The following is a 19,764-nucleotide window of genomic DNA, read 5'->3' as shown; positions in this document are numbered from 1 at the left end:
CTACCGTGCTCTCTAACACAATCTTGTTTCATTGAGATGCATCTCCAATATACATACATACCCGACAGTCCTAGTGTTCCAGTCCGCTGACACTCAAGGAACGTAAATTCTGCTGAAGCTGATAACCTCCCTGCGACAGCAGACACACTTATCGAAGTTATTCATGGCAAGTGACACGCGACAGTCGTCGCACAAGCTCAGGCAGCGGCACGGCCACACGATGATGGTGCGAGGAGAACTCTGACAGACAACACATTGTGGACCATCCGGACCAAGACCGGCAGCGCCCTCAGCCCACGTCGATGCACCATCATCCATGGAACGTGTAGAGTTGGCGCGGCGAGCCAGTAACAACTGTTCCAAACGTTGTGCCTCCTCGTCTGGCGTCATCTTTACCGGCCGCATCATGATACGACTGGCTCGTCCGCCTGGTTGTAAGATCCTCGTCTTCTGTAGCTGCTGTACCCTACGATACTGTGATCGGGTCATGATTCTGTCGCTGTTCAGATGGGCAGCTAGAGCGTGCGCCTCCTCTCTCTCCTCCGGGTTGCTCGGATGTAGCAGGCGTGCAAGATCTGACAACTGAAGTGAATCTTCAGGGATTGGTGTAGCTTCCCGGGAAGCCCATGACCTGGACTGCGTAGGCGTTCGTTGCCCATCCTCCTCCGACTCCCATTCACTGTCATTATTGGTGCTGAATGACACAACGCTTGTGACATCGTCATCGTCATCTGCGTTGCTAGATGCGTATGGTTGGTATTCGCCGCTGTTGTCTTTCGAGCCCCACCAACCTCCTCTGAGCCACCACCCGTATAGCTTCGAGTCAAGATCAGCCTCGTCAATAGGGGCCCGGTTCTGGCTTCCCCTCCATGCCTGTTGTCTGAACTCAGACTCGACATCAACGCCGTCAATTCTGGGGATGTTCAGAGACTCTGTCGAGTCTGCAGGTGCATGTACACGACTTGTACTGATACCGTGGTTCGAGCTCCTTGTATCATTGGCAGCCTTTGGTCGACGAACGACCCAGAGCAGAAACTTTGGATGACGGAGACCGATTTTGGACAGAATCTTCAGCATGGCTGTAGCCCACGTTCGGAATATCAGCCTGTTGATATTCATGATGAAATCCAGTGCCATCAACCACCTGCCGCTTCGTTCCGCGGCGCCGACACCGTCCCTTAGCCGTCGCTCTCCTGAACGAGACTTGGGCACCTTCTGTGCTGCTCGCTCGCGAGCGTAACCATTCGCAGCCAGCATGTTATCATCTTTCACTGGCACCAGGCCGATGGTACCTATGGTGTCGTAGTGGGAGTCCGTCGCACCAGCTCCAATCCACTGAGTCCGCAGATCCTCGAGCTCCCGATATCTCTCCTCCTCGAGCCATGTATAGGCCCGCATGGTGACGTCCCTGTCTTCATTCAGGTAAACAGCTTCGCTTGCCATTGTAATAGCGCCAAACCCAGTTCGTAGCAAGGCTGTGTAAAAGTCCATTTCCATGCCAATGCGGATGTCGGACAAGGAGAGGTTGGCTTGCATGTTTGCGTGGGCGTGGACCAGTCGTTCTTGAAGACTCAACCTCTGTCCTGTTTGTCTATCCGTAGGAGTAAGAGCGGCTAACCCAAGAGCCAATAGGTATATGAACAAACAGACAAGAATGCCACCAAGAACAAGTACGTGAGGAATGAAGCCGATGATACAGACCGTGGGAAATCTGAGCAGTCCTTGCTTTGCTGGATCGTCCAAAGAGAACGTCAATGCACTCCAGAGGATGCTCGCCATGAAGCAAAGACCCCAGAACCCAGTGCTGACCAGACGAAATTTGGCCTGCAGATTAAAAATCCCCAGCATATGGCTGGTGATATGGCTCATAGCCGAGAGGAAAGCGATTAACAGTACCTCAGGCGAAGTATTGACTCTCTTTAGAATCATGGAACGACTGATGGCAATAGTACCACCAGCACTAGACGTAGCCTCTGCTGTTTGCGACTGAGTAAATAAGCCCCAGCCCAGCTGATTGCTGATAGCGGCATCGGCTTCTGCAAACGCAAGAGAGTGTTCGAAGAGTGTCATGCCCGTCTCTGCTGCCACGGGTCGCCCCTGGACGGCACAGGAGACGGTCTCCAAGAATTGGCTAAGGCAAAAAGTGCCAAAGAGCGGCCATAGGAGAGATAATGAACCCCGCAGTTCCTGTGCCGCATCGTCAACATCTGCCGGCACCATGCCCACGGCCATGCAAGACTCTTCGTCTGAAGCACCTAGCAAGATTGTAGAACTCATGGTGTGGAGGAAGCCCCCAGCTTGGGAGAACATAAGATCAGAGCTCTTGTTTGTGTTTCCCCATCGCATCTGTGAGAAGTCGGGGGAGGTCTGGCACTGGATTGAGCGCAGAAGTCCGCGGGCTTGTACCAGAAACAGGAGTACTGGAAGACCGCGGAGCAGCAGCCGAACGGGTAAGGTGAGCCGCAAGCGTCGGCGTGTAGCAGCAAAGATGTGGGTGCGGTTGAGTACGATGGCCATGGCAATACAGCAAAGCGCCCATTTGCTCGTGGCATAGCTGAAGACACTGCCAAGCCCTTTTGCGCCCTCCATGGTGAACTTAGGGGAGACCCCACCGACATCCGAATTGAGCAGAACAGCAGGTCCAGGCCCGTGAGAGCGGACCATGGGAGGCGGTATGTCCATACTGAAGGCGGCAGTGGTGGCAAGGTCGGTAGTGCGTAGTATTCCAGAACCTGTTGCTTCGGGGATGACTCTCTGACCGAGAGCGTCAAGTGAATCAGAAAAGGGTAGGTAGGCAGCGAGCTTCTGCACCATTCTCGGACCAGCCCATACCAGATCTTCGAGGGACGGAGCGAGCTTGGTAACGTTGACGGCGTATTGTATTCGGTAAGCAGTCCACAGCGAAAGGTTTTGCCAGACCCCGGGGTTGTCCAGCGAAACTGGTTGATGAGGAGTGTCCATGATCTGCTAGAAAGTACACTGGTATTAAGATCGGGTGTCGGCTGAGGAAACGACCGCAGCCTTGTCGCCCAGAGCGGCTGGATGTGTCGCAACACGGATCATGAGCGGTGGGGTCGAAGGCGACGGCACATGATGCGGGCAGAGAGCAGAAGGAGATGTTGGTCAAAGGATTAATAGGTGATGGCGGTTAGAGAGGAGGTTGGGAAACCAGTTGTCGGTGGCGCTTTATTGACGGGCGAATTTAAGAGTCGGTAGATCTGTCTCGAGCGGTCGAATAGGTACGGTATCGAAAGTGGGTAGATGGAAGGTGGGAGGGGGAAGGGGGTTGACGAAGAGGAGATGGACGGAGGCTCGGATGAGATGGATAGGATGTTGTCGCGTGCAACGGGTAGCTCGCTGAGTCGCTCCTGCGCAGCGGCGTGTGCTCCACCACGCTATGTACGTACAGCTAGCAGCTGGAGACGGTGTTCCGACAGGTGGGCCCATTTAACTGTAGGTATGCTTGGGGTAAAGTGGATACAGAAGCACTGACAAGTGCGGTGTCGCCTACGGTACCTACCTACCTAGGTAGTAGTCCTCATGTGGAATAATGACGGTTACTGGGGTATGGAGCTTTAGAGCCCGGCAGAGGGATATCGATCTATAGTACTAATTAGGTCAAAAGTCTGGTCACAGCAATAAGGATGGCCAATCAAAAGCTACAGTAGGTGGTTAGGACACAGGGTCTTTGGTGACGCACTGTGAAGCGAGCTCGAGCTATTAATGGGTCCCCCTGTCGACTTCTTCGTTGGGTTATCCTGTGACCAGACTTTTGACCTAGTACTGTGCATCATTGTGAACTACCATCAAGTCAGAGCAGGCTTGGTGCTGTGACCCTCCTTAAATGCACACATACCAGAACAGCTATATTTTACATGCAACTGGAAATGAGTATCAATTAACCCATAGGATTTGCTTCTCTACTTCTTCGTAAAAGTGCCTGGGAGGTAGGTTGTTGCCCTCAGCTACAATCTTGGACAAGTATCAACGCTTCTGCACGCAATGAATGCTTCGGCCTATCGAGGCTCAGCTTCATGACACAGGCCCTTCATTAAGAAAACCAATCCCAGTCTTTCCACATCGAAGATCCCGAATTGGCATAAATATAATTCTACCGCCCTCAGATGTCATCGGCGATGAATATAACGTGGTACACCAGAGCCTCGTCTGCATGGAAGGGTGACTCTCAAAGTAGCCAAACCCTTCCGTTTATCATAGCCTTGTTCGCAAAACCGGGAGCTTTGTCTTCCCCAATTGCTCGAGGGACCTCATTGTTGCCGTCGCTCCAAGCACTACATGGTAGGTTTCATGTCTGCGGGCCATAGTTTGGGCGAACGATGTAGGAAGCCCCTTGCTCATTGAAGCACAACGCAACTGGCAATGAACCCTAGCCTAGTATTTATGCCGCCCGGCCAGCTCGCTTAACCATTCATAATCTAGCTGTTGGGAGGTTGGTTGTATTGAAGTCTTTCAAGAACCGCACGATAGTTGCCCTTAGATGCTTGAATAGCACGACCCACGAGTTTCGTATGCAGTAAAGGGTCCGACAGTGAAAGATGGCCTTTCACCCAGAGATTGGTGATCTCGGCACGACTTGGTAAATAGGCGACACAGCAAGCAGCCAGTATCTTTTCGTGTTCCACGGAGACTGGGTCCAAAACAATGGATGGCGAGGCCATATCGTCCTTGTCTGACGCAACAAGGGCCGCAACACCGCCAGTGACCATGTCGACGCAATCGATGCCAGCATCCGCAAGAGCAGCCGCAGCAACCGTAATGCACCCACTGAGAACGTTCATCATGTCCCACTCCTCATTGCCGAGAAGGTGAGAAATCTCTCGCTCCTGATCGCCTTCAACGATGGTAACAATGACGTCAACGCCACTCTTGGGCCATCGGTCGGCGATGATGACTCCACGAAGAGCCGTATCAAGATGAACGCCGATGTCCCTTTCACTCGAATCGCGGAGGTAGCTGCGGCGTTGGCGCGTGGCGAAAGGGGCGTATTTGACATGAGTTGAGAGCACCAGATAGGGTGAGAATGGTGCAGATCGAGGAAGTGAGCGAGGTCCGTGGACAGTGCAGATAAGTTTCATGCCATTGGTCTTGGATTTTGATTTCACATGGCTGTGAGGAGGCTCGATCTCCATATAGGCTGAGCCTGACGCCGTCGGGGTAACCCCAGTCTTGAGAACTTGCTACTGTCAGCTTCATGAAGCGCCGATGAGAAGGTGGGGGTGAACCAACACAAGCCCCGTATGCCGTTTGCTGGTCTTGCCCGGGGAGTTGAGTTTGAGCTGACGGTGTCGTAGACTGGCGGTAAAGTTGCGCCGGGTGGCCCGTTGATTCTTCGCCGATCGGCCATATTCAAGACGGCCCTTTAAAAAGATTGCGTGGTCGGCTGGTGACGCAAGAGGAAGATGTGTTGGCGGATGCAAAAACCTCAGACCAAGTTCGCAGAACTCGCCCAATGTTTTTTAGAGTATACTGATTGAGTCCTGTTCGGCGAGCTGAAATTCAAAAACGGCCCCTCTTATTTTGTCTATGACCGTCGCTTGGCCATGGGGTCTTGAAATTGGGTTGAAGTGAATTTTCACATAAGGTACTTTCCTGAGGTGCCAAACTGATGGGCCTCAGCTAAGCTCGGTTAGACGCAATGACCGTTTGGTGCTGACCTACCTAGATACATTAGCGAGCTTAAGTGGGTATATGATATTATGCCATATAGTCTGCAAATACTTCAAGCCTGAAAATTTCTGCAGGGTCGAACGTTCTGTCTACATCAACCCCAACCACAATTACTTCTCTGGCTTCACGACTGTGGCCAGCAGCAAAAAGGCTGCGGCTGCAAGGTCAGGCTCGATGACCTCTTGCTCTGTAAGTTCACAGTATCCCTCAACCCGCCTCCCAACTCTATGATGTATATCATACACACCGTTCCCGCGAACTCCTGAGCGCAAGAACAAACATGCATCACCATCTGACCCCCACCTATCTTGGGCTTCAAACAAATGTTTGCATTGGCAATTGAGGGCAAGCGCTGACTCTCAAAAATTTCAGGGTCTCGTGCAAGCAATGGACAGGTCTTGTTGCTCGGCCATGGCCGAGCTCCCTTTTTGCTATCTTGGTTTCTTCCCGGGTAAGTTAATCAGATTTCCCTTCCCACGTTTCCGCCAGTGCCACTCCCTCGATGGCTGTCGACTATGATGAACAAACCTTTCATTCAGTTCTGCTACTGAACACTGTGATGATACCCATATACCAAAAACCTTGTCTGATATGACGACTATCTCTACCAATTCGTTGCATGCTATTGAGGAGAGCCATTTAGCTGACTGAAAAGTGTGCCAGGCAGGAGACGCAACGTAGGTATCGATGATGGGATCGCGAGCTGTGGCCCAAGGCTCCCATTTCATTCCCGCCCTCAGACTTGCTGTTGTCAGGTAAGCTCCCCCTCTCGCTCTCATTTCGTTCAATGCCCAAGCTGTATGCTTGTCCCTTCACCATGATGACTATAGCTTATCCATTCAACTATCTCACGCCAGTCGAGTCATCCTCCCACACCAGAGCTACTCTTTGGAGTAGCGAGGAAGGTGGTGGAGTCGGTCCTTTAGGGGACTATCATTTGATTTCAGTGTCTCGCTTCCTGGTTCTTCGTTCTGAGGTTCTGGGCTGTCAAGGCCGACTTGGCTGAATGAGTAAAACCGGCTTGTCTGACCCGATGGCATCATCTAGCTTGGGCACGACGTGCGTCATGTTTGCACCGTTGCTAACACACCTTTTCAGCAGGGTCCTGATACTGTTCTATCGGCACTCATGGTGACGCCCGACCCGTATGACATGTTTTTCGCTTGCGATCCCAAATTGCGTGCCTGATGTTTGTTTGAGACCGACCGTTCAGTTCATCGAGAGTGATGTCTAAGACAACTTGGAACCTTCGACTAATTGCCTGTTTATGAAGACATCGGTCCATTCATATTGGTTCTCATTTCGTGATTAATAAAGAGAGGCCACAATATGGGCATGTGCGGCTTCCCAGTTTTCATAACCGTCATGCCATTATGAGGAGAGGCAAGGTGTTAGTATGTTTACGCGTGAGAATGGCATATTGCAATCGTATGTTTCTTCGATACCATTATTTATAAGTATCATTCGGCAAAGTTGCCATCTTTGAAAATCAAACTGTGCCGCTGTCCACCTTGCTGGCTATCGGGCTGCTTCAAGCTGCGGTTCAACTCGCAGACGGCTTACTGTGTAGGCATTGCATGTAAGCAATGCCTCATCAATCGGGCAACAGGCTGTGTCAGCTACTCCTCAGTTTGACTAAGCTCATGAGGTTTGATTCTCATTTAGCCACTGTCTAATTCGCGGCCTTCCTGTCACATAGTGACAGCTGTAGCGGGTATGATGACTCGTCCGGGTGTCTTGTCTGATGACAAGATAGAGATTGACCTGGCGTACTGATAACTGGCCGTAACTCATGGCACAAAATAGGATAGTGCAGCAAGTAGTGCAAGTGCGAGAATAGTTCCACGGTTATTCTTTGCGTGCATATTTGTTTCCTTACGACAAGAGGTAAAGCCAAGGCATGATTGTATATAGGTGGGAGGTACAACCAGTATTGAGGCAGGGCACCGAGTTATCTTATCGAAGCCCACTACATTGGCTGCTGTCTCTAATAGGAGCTAATGATACAGCCTGGCTTGGATTTGTCCAATCACAACACTTTCAGTCAAAGTCAAGACATTGCTTGTCCCATGTTCCTTGAGACAAGGAAGGTACTTACACCCTGGTGCACCTTTGGGTGATCTGAAGCGCTAAAGGGAGTAGCGAGGGCTGTATTCGTACCCCTTGCACAGGACATGTGGTGCTAATTCAAGGGAGTCCCAGCCAAGGTGCCCTTAGGACCATTGGATAACAGAGAGGCGGGCAGTCTGAAAATCAAATAATACGTAGCCGTTAGCTGGTGAGCTCCCGCGACCAGATTTCGTATTCCGTCGCATCTCCTTTCCCCTGTAATTCAACCACATCCATCTCAAGACGCGACAGCGCTTCTTCTTTTGTCGACCACAGCCGCCAACCACACGTCATCTCGACCACGGCTTCGACGACACTCCAACAACACTCGCTTCCCCAACCGACACATCCTGTGTCTCCCTGTCGCCCGATCGCAATCCTCGCTTCTCTTGCCTCTAGATGCTCTCCTCTGCTTAACCCTCACAACTCCGAAGAGCTGGGCGAGGTGTTTCACTACCAACTCTACACCCTCTAGCTCAAGCTCGGATGTTGCCATCATATGCTTCCTCGGCCACCTCAAAGGTGGTGCCCCGGCATCATGCTAGTGGCTACTCAAATGGATATCCAAGGGGAAACACCTTTGAGATCTCCCCTCACAGGTAACAGAACACACATCATCACGCCCTGCTATATGTCCACCTTCGTCTTTCCACGCCGCGCCTCGGCTAACCCTTCCGGCCTTGCCTGGTAGATACCAACCACGCTCATCGACACCTGCAAACCGTCGCCGCCAACGCCTCTTGACCCGCCTCGTCATCTTTGTCGCTGTCGCCATCCTCTTCCTGGTTTTCATATGGCCTGGGGCCTCCTTGACTTCCATCTTCTCTCTCGGCTTGCTGTCCGCCAGCAAAGAGCTACAGCTCGAGACAGTACGATACTACGACCTTAGCAACGTACAAGGGACTGCCCGGGGTTGGGAACGTGAAGAGCGCATTCTCCTTTGCGTGCCTTTGAGAGACGCCGAGCCGCATTTGCCAATGTTCTTTTCCCACCTGCGAAACTTGACCTATCCTCACCACCTCATCGACCTTGCCTTTCTCGTGTCTGACTCCAAGGACCGCACTCTCCAGGTCCTCTCCAACATGCTTGAAGAAGTCCAAGCTGATGAAGATGCGAAGCAGCCATACGGAGAAATCTCCATCATTGAGAAAGACTTTGGACAAAAGGTGAACCAAGACGTCGAGAGCCGCCATGGGTTTGCTGCTCAGGCAAGCAGAAGAAAATTGATGGCGCAAGCCCGGAACTGGCTTCTGAGTGCTGCATTGCGGCCCTACCACTCCTGGGTATACTGGCGTGATGTCGATGTTGAGACGGCCCCTTTCACCATTCTCGAAGATCTCATGCGTCACAACAAGGACGTCATTGTGCCAAGTAAGTCTTGATGCTCCCCATGAGTTTCCAAGTCTTGAGCTAATCAGCTATAGATGTATGGCGTCCTTTGCCTGATTGGCTTGGCGGAGAGCAGCCCTACGACCTTAACTCGTGGCAAGAGTCAGAAACAGCGTTGGCTCTTGCGGATACCCTCGACGAAGACGCCGTAATTGTCGAAGGCTACGCTGAATACGCGACATGGCGACCTCATCTGGCATATCTGCGAGACCCATACGGTGACCCAGATATGGAGATGGAAATTGATGGAGTGGGTGGTGTCAGTATCTTGGCTAAGGCCAAGGTTTTCCGTTCCGGAGTCCATTTCCCAGCCTTCAGTTTTGAGAAGCATGCCGAGACGGAAGGATTTGGAAAGGTAAGAGGCCTCTATCAGTATGTTCGGAGGCAGCAATGCTAACTTTCGCGGCATAGATGGCGAAACGGATGCAGTATTCTGTGGTTGGTTTACCGCACTACACGATCTGGCACCTTTACGAACCAAGTGTTGACGACATCAAGCATATGGAGGTACGTTGATTTCTCAACATGCAAATGTAAACCGTGGAGCTAACGTGGCATAGGAGATGGAGCAGGAGAGGCTCGCAAGAGAAAAAGAAGAACAAGAGAAGGCTGAGAAGGCCAAGAAGGTTAAAGAGCAGTTCGGAGATGCAAGCAGTCAATGGGAGAAAGACAAGTCGGACATGCAAAATATGGTGACAGAAGAAAAGAATGAGGCCAAGGGGGTAAAGGAGATTGGAGACAAGAAGCAGGCGGCAAACAATGACGAAAAGCCAGCAAAGAAGGAAAGAAAGGAGAAGAACGACGCTGCTTTCGTAAAGAAGGCAGAGAGCTGAGCTGGAGCTTGACATTGCTGGGGGAAGGCATCGTTAGGGGACAACCCTTCCATGATGCTGGCCAGGAATCCATGTGCCTCAGAGGCTGAGGATAGTTACGATTTTCCATAACATGTATTGCTGTGTAAAATGTTACTCTTGAACCATCAGGATAGGGATGTTGCAGAAAGGCGTTGGTCTAGCCGGTATCTTTGGGGCGCTCCAAAGAGGCTAAGTTACGGGCACCGTATTAGGCATGGGGCGGCTCACGGTCATGACTTGGGTACCTGAAATTAATACTTGGTGATTTCCGAAGCGGAATTTTTCTTAATGGGCTACTAGGAGAAAAGTACCTTTGCCTTTGGTGGAGAAATACGTCACGTGGGTCTAAAGTGTAGACACAAGTCTTATCGGTGAGAGTCTTATCGGGCCATTGCAAGCCCAACGTAACTCTCGACTCAGAGGTGCTCTGCAGCAGTACTCGACTTACCTAGGTAAGGTACCTTAGGTACCTAACTAAGCCAGGGGCGGAAAGCACCTAATGGCCACAAATGCTACAGTTCGTGCTGAAGCTCCTCCATCTGCGTTGCAACCTGGTCAGTTCCACATGGGGGTCCTTTTTTTGGCTACAGCTTGGACAAGACACCTAAATCTCAACGACCCCAAATCCGCCGACCGCGAGCCCCGAGGCACAACATCGAACGGCTTTTCTGATACTTGTCCTCGACTTCCCTTCCGACTGCATCGCATAAAGAAACTAGCAAAAGAAATTGACCGTAACTTGCCCCTCGTCAACATTTCCATTCCTTTCCCTTCCGACCACCTGGCAGAGCAAGAACCCTCGCGCAAGACTTGCACTTCGCGCACATCCAGATACCGCAAGTCCACCACCATAACATGAGTCGAGATGACGATGACTTGTTGCATACAGAAACGGCTTCTGCCGTCGGCGCCCGTTCCAGTGTAGACCTGCGCCGCGTGGGCAGCACACCGGCGATCGCGCCTAGGATGCAATATCGAAGCCGCCCCGTTTCAGTCGCTGTAGATCCAGTCTCCCTGGTCATGTCCGAATGCATATCGATCACCTCAGCGATCCAGAAACATGCGCGATCTCCTCATTCCTCCGTATCGGCCATCCTGGGCGGGAACCCAAACCCTATTAACCTTGGGTCCCCAAGCCCTTCGCCAAGGGGCGCCGCTTTGAAGACATCGGGGGCTGGACTCGGGATAGATGGCGCACAGGACATTACATCTGCCAATAGATGGGGCCTGCGCGGGAAGAAGGGCCGCAGTATACAGGACAATCCTTTAATGGCTGGCTTCGGAAAGCTTCGCCATGAACTGGCCAGCGTTAGAGGTAGGATCCAGATTCCCTCTCGCCTAACTCTACATACCAATTCTCTACTGGAACCGTCCTGTTGACCATGGTGCACTTCAGATATCCACTCATTCGATGCCTTGTCTCTCTTGAATCCATTCTTGCAGATTATCCAGACCAAAGGCACTGCGGCCCCTATAACGATCCTTACGTTGGGAGCCCTCCGCAAGTTTCTGGCCTACGGCTTCATCAGCCCGACCTCTCCAAGATTCGCTCTTGCGATGCAGTCACTGTCTGCAGCAGTAACCCGGTGTCAGTTCGACGGGAGCGACGCTGGTCAAGTGGAAGTCGTTCTTCTGATGATTCTACACTTGATGGAGGACATGATGTCGGGCCCGGGAGGCGACATTCTAAGTGATGAGAGCGTCTGCGATATGATGGGCAGGGGGTTGGCAATCTGTTCACAGCCTCGATTTTCACCCGTTTTGCGCCGAACTGCCGAAGCGTCGATGGTTCGCATGTGCCAGATCATCTTTGAAGACGTCAAACATCTCGAGGTTGAAGCCGGGGTCGAGTCTGATGCTCTTGACAAGCAAACGAGCGCCGATATGGATAGTGTCAAGATGGACCCTGCTACCAGCAATGCGCCAGGCTTGCAGGTAACCAGTTCTGAGCAGGATGTGCGCCTGTCCACGTCAAGCTCGACGGCTTTGGATCCAGACCCCCGTTCTCAAATAAGCTCTGAATCGGGGGACAGCAAGGCCGACATTGGAACAGGCATCGAGACCGAAGGCGAGGTTGACGCCGATGGTGCAGAAAGCTCCGATTCTCTGGACCTCCGACCTTATTCTCTGCCCTCTGTCCGAGAGCTTTTCCGGGTTTTGGTTAACTTCTTGGACCCCAACGACCGCCAGCACACGGACACGATGAGAGTTATGGCCTTGCGTATCATTCACGTAGCCCTGGAGGTCTCCGGGCCCTCCATTGCGCGACATCCAGCTTTGGCCGGCATCGCTGAAGACCGGCTTTGTTGCTATCTTTTCCAGCTCGTTAGATCCGACAACATGGCCATTCTGCAGGAGTCACTCATTGTTGCTGGAACGTTACTGGCCACATGCCGCGGTGTTCTCAAGCTACAGCAGGAGCTGTTTCTCTCCTATCTCGTCGCATGTCTTCATCCGTCGGTGGAAATACCTCGCGAACCCGGTATTGATCCATCGTTGTACGCCGGCATTCCCCAATCTCCAAAGCTTGTCAAGCCCCCGCCATCGCAAACGAATAGTGGGCGCTCAACGCCAGTACCCGTCAAGGATCGGCAGAAGCTCGGTTTGGAGGGCGGCGCAAGGAAGCCTGACGCGAGGCAGGCAATGGTCGAAAGCATTGGTGTGCTGTCGAGAATGCCGACTTTCATGGTCGAGCTCTTTATCAACTACGATTGTGATGCTGACCGAGCGGATCTGTGCGAAGACATGATCGGTCTTCTTTCTCGTAATGCACTGCCAGATTCTGCAACCTGGAGCACGACGAGTGTTCCCCCTCTATGCCTGGATGCACTACTTAGATATGTCCAGTTTATAGCTGAACGACTAGGTGAGCCACATGTCATCGATGGTTATCCAGACGCTACGGCATTGCGGGAGCAGAGACGCAAGAAGAAGATCATCATCAAGGGGACCAGCAAGTTCAACGAGAACCCCAAAGGCGGTCTCGCGTATCTCGAGGCCCAAGGCATCATTGCGGACGTTAAAGACCCAGCTGCCGTTGCCAGGTTTTTAAAAGGTACTTCCCGAGTGTCCAAGAAGGTTCTCGGTGAGTACCTTTCGAAGAAAGGGAGTGAAGACGTACTGGAAGCATACATGAGCCAATTCGACTTCTCCGAGAAGCGCGTGGACGAGGCACTTAGGGGGCTGTTGGAGACATTCAGGTTGCCGGGCGAGTCGGCCCTGATCGAGAGAATCGTCACTTGTTTCGCCGACAAATACTGTTCCAAGGCAAAGCCAACAGAGGTTGCCAACGCTGACGCTGTTTTTGTCTTGACGTACGCCATTATCATGCTGAATACTGACCAGCACAACCCTAATCTCAAGGGTCAAAAGCGCATGACAGTGGAAGATTTCGCACGCAACTTGAGAGGCGTAAACGATGGCAAGGACTTTGCGCCTGAGTATCTACAAGAAATTTTTGACAACATTAGGACCAACGAAATCATCTTGCCTGACGAGCACGACAACAAGCACGCTTTTGACTATGCTTGGCGAGAGCTCCTTGTTAAGTCGGAATCTGTGCAGCCTCTGGTTCTTTGCGAGACAAACATTTACGATGCCGACATGTTTGCTTCGACCTGGCGGCCAATCGTGTCCACATTGTCCTACGTTTTTATGTCCGCCACCGATGATGCGGTGTTCGCCAGGATCGTCACTGGGTTTGATGAATGCGCTCGAATCGCGGCTAGTTACCAAAACACCGAAGCCCTGGACCAGATCATTTACTCTCTCAGTCATATGACAACGTTGGCTACCGAAATGCCCTCCAACACGAGCCTGAACACGGAGGTTCAGGCTGGCGAGAGTAGTGTTATGGTGAGCGAGTTGGCGGTCAAGCTCGGGAGGGACTTCAGGGCACAGCTGGCGACCTTGGTTCTCTTCCGAGTTGTCACCGGTAGTGAAAAGCTGATTCGAAATGGCTGGAAACACGTATGCGAATCCCTTCCTGCTCACATGTTTATGCTGATAGGACTAACATCTTCTAGATCACCCGTATCTGGCTCAACCTTTTTGTGAACTCTCTGGTTCCTCCTTTCTTCTCTGCAGACTCTCCAGTCTTGGACATCGCTACGATTCCTCTGCAAACCCCGTCTCAAGTTATTGATCGAGCAGCCAAGACGGCTGAAACAGGCTTCTTCTCTGCGTTCACCAGTTACATCTCCAGTTACGCGGCAGATGATCCTCCAGAGCCCTCAGATGAGGAGTTAGAGAGTACTCTCTGCACTGTTGATTGTGTGAACTCTTGCCACATGGGCAACGTCTTCGCCAACATTTCGTAAGTCGTCCTGCATCTCAGAGAAATTCATTCGTTGATGTGTCCAATCTAGCAAGCTTTCGCCTCAAGAATTGGAACCGCTTGTTAGTGCTCTGCTCGACGCGCTGCCAGAAGACCATAGCACCACGGTTATAGTCGTGAAGTCCGAGAATGCGCCAGCGGCGCCCATGAACGGCCAGAAGCCAGCGCAGACGAGCGTTGTGTACGACCCTGCCATGGCCTACATCCTTGAGTTTAGTACAGTGCTCGCTCTCCGAGACCAAGACACTGTTCAACTTGTCGGCAAACGAGTCATTGAAGCCCTACAAGCTGTGCTACGAGATGCTGGAAATTACCACTACATCATTGTCTCGAGAGCTACATTCTACCTCCTTAAACTACTGCAAGTTAGCTACGTATGTATCTTTCTTCCTCTCTACACTACTTGGGAGTCATCCATCTCATTCATGGTACCACATAGGCTCATGACTACATCAACGTCCCGGTTCTATTGCATACAATCTCAAGCTTTGCGAAAGAGATTTTGACCAAGACTTCCGCCCTGGTCCTTCAGGGGTTAAGGCAATGCATTGATGAGCCCAGCCCTTTACGCAATGAGATCATGACCTCTCCTGACTTCTGGGCGATAATGCGCGCATTGGCAGGGCGGCAGGAATCTGCACCGCGCGTGTTTGACATTCTCGAGCTGGGCTGTGGAGGCGCACCCCCAGCGATCATTGCAGATAACTATGAAGCTGCGATTTCTCTCCTCGGTGACTTCGCCTCTGCAGCTGGACGGGCTGTACTAGCGGAACGCAAGCTTGAGTCACAGCAACGCAGAGCTCACGAAGGAACTCGTGAGAAAACAAAGTGAGCAATGACGTGTGCCGCCCCTTGAATATTGATCTGGACTGACCAGCCAGCAGCGTTAATGAAGCTATTGCACGCGGATCCAAGGCGGTCAGTAGTATCTATAACATGACAATGCGCATTCCCTTTTTGATGAAGCAATCTCACCTAGAGAGCGACGAAGGTAAGCCCGCCCTCTTCTCGACTCTGGATGACTTGGACTATGAGACTAATGATATCTTCAAGCGTGGTCTGCTTACTGGCTACCCGTCTTCCAAGCACTCACCACACAGTGTACGAACCCATGTCGGGACGTACGCCTCCAAGCCTTTACCTCACTACAGCGGTCGCTGCTTTCCCCGGATCTCACTTGCAGCGATCACAAGGAATGGACAGCCATCTTTGGTGAGGTCTTGTTCCCACTGATCCACAAACTCTTGAAGCCAGAAGTCTTTTCATCGGACAGAGACGGTATGAGTGAAATGCGGGTACAAGCAGCGTCGCTGCTCTGTAAGGTCTTCCTCCAATACTTGGTTCTGCTCTCGAAATGGGATGGAATGTTGGATCTCTGGGTCAAGATTATCGACATCATGGATCGGCTGATGAACAGTGGTCAGGGCGATAGTCTCGTAAGTCAACATATCGAGGTTTACAGGGCGGGGTAAGGCTAACAAATCAATAGGAAGAGGCAGTTCGGGAAAACTTGAAGAACGTGGTTCTTTTTATGGCGAGCAGCGGCTTCCTGGTTTCTCCCACCAAAGATGCGTCTAAAGAAAACCTGTGGAATGAGACTTGGAAACGGATTGACCGATTCCTGCCAGATTTGAAGAGCGACCTGGCTTTAGAAGAACCTCGGAGCGGCGAGGAACAGGCGCCAACGGCAGAGGCAGATGCATAAACACTCTCAGATAGGTAACCCTACGTAGTATGGGTTTGATGTGTCGATATAGATATGGGATAGCTGGGTATTCCGACCGTCAAGCTATTACATTGTCAATGCAGTTACGATGTATGCCGGTACAGTAGTGTGTTGTGTGTTTTGCCGCTGACGTTTCCAACTAAGTTCGCTTGGATAATGTAGTCCCGAATGCATTCTGAATCACCTTGCACAATATTGGGACAAGGGTTGCTGGTCCTTTCATGCATGAAGAGGATGTCAGTGCAGGATCATTGGTCTTCGAGATTAGATGTAGCAATGAAGTGGGATTTTTTGTTTAGCCGGCATAAAGCATGTCGAGGCATCCTATGCGATTTCTTCACCAGCGCTTCTGCGCGCTGGAACATGCAAGATGGTGGCCAGCAGTCTAAAAACAAAACAAAAAGTAACGGACCGCAAATATCCCCACAATACAAAATGGAGAAAAAATCGGACAAATCTACATACAACACCAGGTATTCGCTGGTCGTCACCGACCCAACTACTAATCCGGCCCTCATTGGCTTATCTATGGGAGAGCGGACGGGATCCCGAGTTTTCCAGTGGGTATGGTCGTATGTAATTTTTTGTGGGCAATGTTACATACTATAATGAGTTTGAATACGTGATTTGAGCACTACCTAGAGTGACAAATGGCTAGTGCCCAGGAGGTGATATTTGGTTCCATCGTCCTCCGTAGGTACCGAAACTTAGGTACTGCCAGTTTAAAGTTTAGGTGAGCGGTATCCACCGCTAGCGATCCAGTGCCTTGCGCAGGACAACTTCAACTGCGACTGTCTATTCCCTATCACAATCTGCCAACGGTTGCACTTTTTCCTACACAACCGTAGACATGGCTTCTGGTCTTCCCATCGCCACGTACGTGTCATTGCACTCCGACACGTAGGGCTATTGGCTGATCTCTTGTGCTACAGAGTATACGTACGAAACCTCGAGGAACGTGCAAAAGTCGACCAGCTGAAAGATGCGCTGCTTCAGATATTCTCTGAGTACGGCAACGTTATCGACATCGTCGCCAAGACGAATTTGAAGGCCAAGGGACAGGCTTTTGTTGTCTTTGATGACCCCGAGGCCGCGCGCAAAGCCATCGAGGAGGTACAGGGTTTCGAACTGTTTGAGAAGCCTATGCAGCTCTCCCTCGCCCGCACTAGAAGTGATGCGACCGTCAAGGCGAGTGGCAATGATGAAGAGTTTGAGCTTCACAAACGCCGTCGTCTAGCCGAAAAAGGTACAGGCTACCCTACTGCTGCCCTTCTATTGTCCTGCGCGCGTTCATCTCCCTCTGCGGTTAAACAATACCACTTCTACTGACTCTTGCGCTTCTTTACCAGACAAGAAAAAGGCCTACGAGGCCGCCGAAGAGCAGAAGCGTCTCAAGAGGCCCGGTCCAGGCGGTGCTACCGCATCCGACAACCGTCCTACCAAGGCCGCTCGCGGTGCCGGCCTCAAGTCCACGAACCCCTCTACTACAGCTGTCATCCCCGACGAGTACCTCCCCCCGAACAAAATTCTCTTTGTGCAGAACTTGCCAGAGGATTACGACATTGATGCTGTTACAAGCATATTTGGTCGCTTTGAAGGTTTCCGTGAGGTCAGACTGGTACCAGGTCGCCGGGGCATTGCGTTCGTCGAGTACGACGGCGAACAAGGAGCCATCACGGCAAAGGAGAACACTGCCGGCATGGTTCTTGGAGACACGTATACTATCAAGGTCACATACCAGCGGCAATAGGCCGTCCGCGTTCAGATTGGGGGAGGTCTTCTCTGTTACGTCGGCGTGTAGGTTAAGAAGGAGGTATGGATACTTCCAAGACAAAGGCGCACCCAGACCAGCTACCCTAATTATCAAAACATGCATCGCGGCCTCTTTTCTGTACTGGACCGCATCTTATGGGGTGCTCAGAAAATAACATCATTGTCCTCCTCTGCCGCAAGAAGGTCGTTTGGCCCAGACGAGTCACCCCTCTCCCCTGTCGCATTGGCAGCCTTTTTGGCCGTAATCTCTGCGTCTGCGGCCGCCGTATCCCTCTGTTTCTTGTTCGCTACCTGCGATCGACCGTCAGAAATCGGGCTACCAATGTTAAGTGATCATCAATACCTTTTTCAATCTGTAAAACTCTTCTCGGTCCACCTCGTCAAGTTCTGAGTTGATATCTATCGCCGAGTTAGATAGTCCATAATCGCATGCGAGTTGCCCTCTCAAAATAACGTACACTTGATAGTGTTCTCTGTTCTCGGAATGATGACATGCTCGCTTGGGAACGGTCAGTGAAATATTAGTCCGTAAACATGCAAGGATTGCTTACATCGCATTCACTGCAGAATGTCAGTACGAAACCTCAGGACACGTATCTACTGCGTAACTTACCACGTCGGTTGACTACCTTGATAACTTCGTCCAAGATTACAAAGGCAGTCTTGATAGTATTAGGGTACTCGATTTTCCACAGAGGTAATCTTGATGATTGCATACCTGGAGACTCGCAAGTTCAACCAGTGCCTCAACGGCACGGGCATATGTTTCGCGGCAGCGCTGGACCTGCTGGCCACCCTTGCCCAGTCCCGTCAGGCCGAAGTCGTTGTTCCCTTCGGTCACGTAACTCTCAAAGGCGGGAAGCAGAACACCCGAAACATTTTCCTGCTTGGTACGCACGCGGAAACGAGCTGACCGCGCGGACTCCTGGACCTGGTAGCCGATATCACCACCCACGGCATACGTAACTTCGGCCAAGGAGAATGAGGCGATTTGCATTACACGTCCCATCTTTCTCTTGGCCTCGTCGATCCGTCTCGTAATCTCTGTCGAGGTGTAATACCATCCGTTAGTATAAGTTATCGCGGCAAATTCTTGGCTTCAAACCTCGGAATCGTCTGCAGCGCATAACGTGTTAGCGAATCTCTTCTTATACGAACGGTACTGGGCCTCTCGAGACGTACTTAGTCAGAGCCTCGCTCTTTCTCTTTAGCAGACTGTGACCCGTCTCAGCTCCCTTAAGCTTTGCCTTCATAATTCCCAGCGACTGGCGCGTAGGAAACACGGCCTCTCGGTCCTAGATAGATGTGTGACGCCTCAGCCAACGATCTCGTTGAGTCTGGCTAATTGAAGAGGAGTCCGGCTTACAGGAGCGCCCGACATGATGGCTGATAGGGATTATCAAGGTAGATTGTACTTGTAGTCGACGGGGCGATATCAAAGAAAAGGTGCGTGTGCTTAGCGACGATTTGTACGGCACTGGTTGACAGGAGGTGGACGCAGCGCGGCCGTTCAATGGAGTCGGCGAGGATCTGGAGACGTTAGGCAAATGGGCGGCGTTGGTTCCTCGTTGCGTCAGTGCTTCAAGCATACTGGACAAGGCTCCCGTCGCTAAATGCCTACCTCTAGGTAGGTAGTGTAGTGCCCTTCGGGTAGGTACCCGAGTAAAGGCACTTCAGCTGATGCTATAGCATACCAGGTAGTATGTGAGTACCTATCTCGGCTCAGAAGCGGGGCGTGCCCAGCGTACCCAGTTGCAAGTACCAAGCCCGTAGCTCTGTATGTCCAATGCCCGAGAGTCCCGATAAGAACGTACCCTGCTTAAAGGCTTTCCCAGCTAAAGTGGGTCGTGAAAGAAAAACGTCCCTGAGGCCTAGCGCGAAGGACAACA

At 51.6% G+C, this 19,764-nt stretch overlaps 6 protein-coding genes and 1 non-coding gene across 7 annotated transcripts; 3 read left to right on the top strand and 4 right to left on the bottom strand.

Moving 5' to 3' along the window:
- Positions 1 to 93: 93 nt before the first annotated feature.
- GLRG_08284 (uncharacterized protein) lies at positions 94 to 2,961 on the bottom strand (the record flags this gene model as incomplete). Its single annotated transcript, XM_008098969.1, has 1 exon — positions 94 to 2,961. One exon carries the CDS (start codon positions 2,959 to 2,961, stop codon positions 94 to 96), a length of 2,868 nt encoding a protein of 955 aa, XP_008097160.1.
- A 1,475-nt stretch (positions 2,962 to 4,436) lies between these two features.
- Positions 4,437 to 5,365, bottom strand: GLRG_08283 (3' exoribonuclease; the record flags this gene model as incomplete). The annotated part of the gene is made up of 2 exons (XM_008098968.1): positions 4,437 to 5,194; positions 5,248 to 5,365. The coding sequence occupies 2 exons, from the start codon at positions 5,363 to 5,365 to the stop codon at positions 4,437 to 4,439; spliced, it is 876 nt and encodes a 291-aa protein (XP_008097159.1).
- Positions 5,366 to 8,774: 3,409 nt separating this feature from the next.
- GLRG_08282 (uncharacterized protein) lies at positions 8,775 to 10,019 on the top strand (the record flags this gene model as incomplete). The annotated part of the gene is made up of 4 exons (XM_008098967.1): positions 8,775 to 9,168; positions 9,222 to 9,541; positions 9,598 to 9,693; positions 9,747 to 10,019. 4 exons carry the CDS (start codon positions 8,775 to 8,777, stop codon positions 10,017 to 10,019), a joined length of 1,083 nt encoding a protein of 360 aa, XP_008097158.1.
- Positions 10,020 to 10,895: 876 nt separating this feature from the next.
- Positions 10,896 to 16,081, top strand: GLRG_08281 (Sec7 domain-containing protein; the record flags this gene model as incomplete). The annotated part of the gene is made up of 8 exons (XM_008098966.1): positions 10,896 to 11,355; positions 11,437 to 14,009; positions 14,066 to 14,355; positions 14,408 to 14,750; positions 14,816 to 15,204; positions 15,261 to 15,367; positions 15,430 to 15,812; positions 15,866 to 16,081. The coding sequence occupies 8 exons, from the start codon at positions 10,896 to 10,898 to the stop codon at positions 16,079 to 16,081; spliced, it is 4,761 nt and encodes a 1,586-aa protein (XP_008097157.1).
- Positions 16,082 to 16,560: 479 nt separating this feature from the next.
- GLRG_12529 lies at positions 16,561 to 16,676 on the bottom strand. The gene has a single exon (XR_001139463.1). It is a non-coding gene; the product is annotated as a 5S ribosomal RNA (ribosomal RNA).
- A 276-nt stretch (positions 16,677 to 16,952) lies between these two features.
- Positions 16,953 to 17,852, top strand: GLRG_08280 (RNA recognition domain-containing protein; the record flags this gene model as incomplete). Its single annotated transcript, XM_008098965.1, has 3 exons — positions 16,953 to 16,978; positions 17,035 to 17,348; positions 17,452 to 17,852. The coding sequence occupies 3 exons, from the start codon at positions 16,953 to 16,955 to the stop codon at positions 17,850 to 17,852; spliced, it is 741 nt and encodes a 246-aa protein (XP_008097156.1).
- Positions 17,853 to 18,019: 167 nt separating this feature from the next.
- GLRG_08279 (ATP synthase subunit D) lies at positions 18,020 to 19,256 on the bottom strand (the record flags this gene model as incomplete). Its single annotated transcript, XM_008098964.1, has 9 exons — positions 18,020 to 18,166; positions 18,219 to 18,274; positions 18,334 to 18,374; positions 18,427 to 18,436; positions 18,489 to 18,537; positions 18,594 to 18,919; positions 18,981 to 18,991; positions 19,058 to 19,170; positions 19,242 to 19,256. The coding sequence occupies 9 exons, from the start codon at positions 19,254 to 19,256 to the stop codon at positions 18,020 to 18,022; spliced, it is 768 nt and encodes a 255-aa protein (XP_008097155.1).
- Positions 19,257 to 19,764: the final 508 nt, after the last annotated feature.

The sequence above is a fragment of the Colletotrichum graminicola genome, assembly GCF_000149035.1.
Source record: "Colletotrichum graminicola M1.001 genomic scaffold supercont1.38, whole genome shotgun sequence".
NCBI lineage: Eukaryota > Fungi > Ascomycota > Sordariomycetes > Glomerellales > Glomerellaceae > Colletotrichum > Colletotrichum graminicola.
The sequence above is the reverse complement of the archived record's forward strand: the minus strand, read 5'-3'. Positions and strand labels throughout refer to the sequence as shown.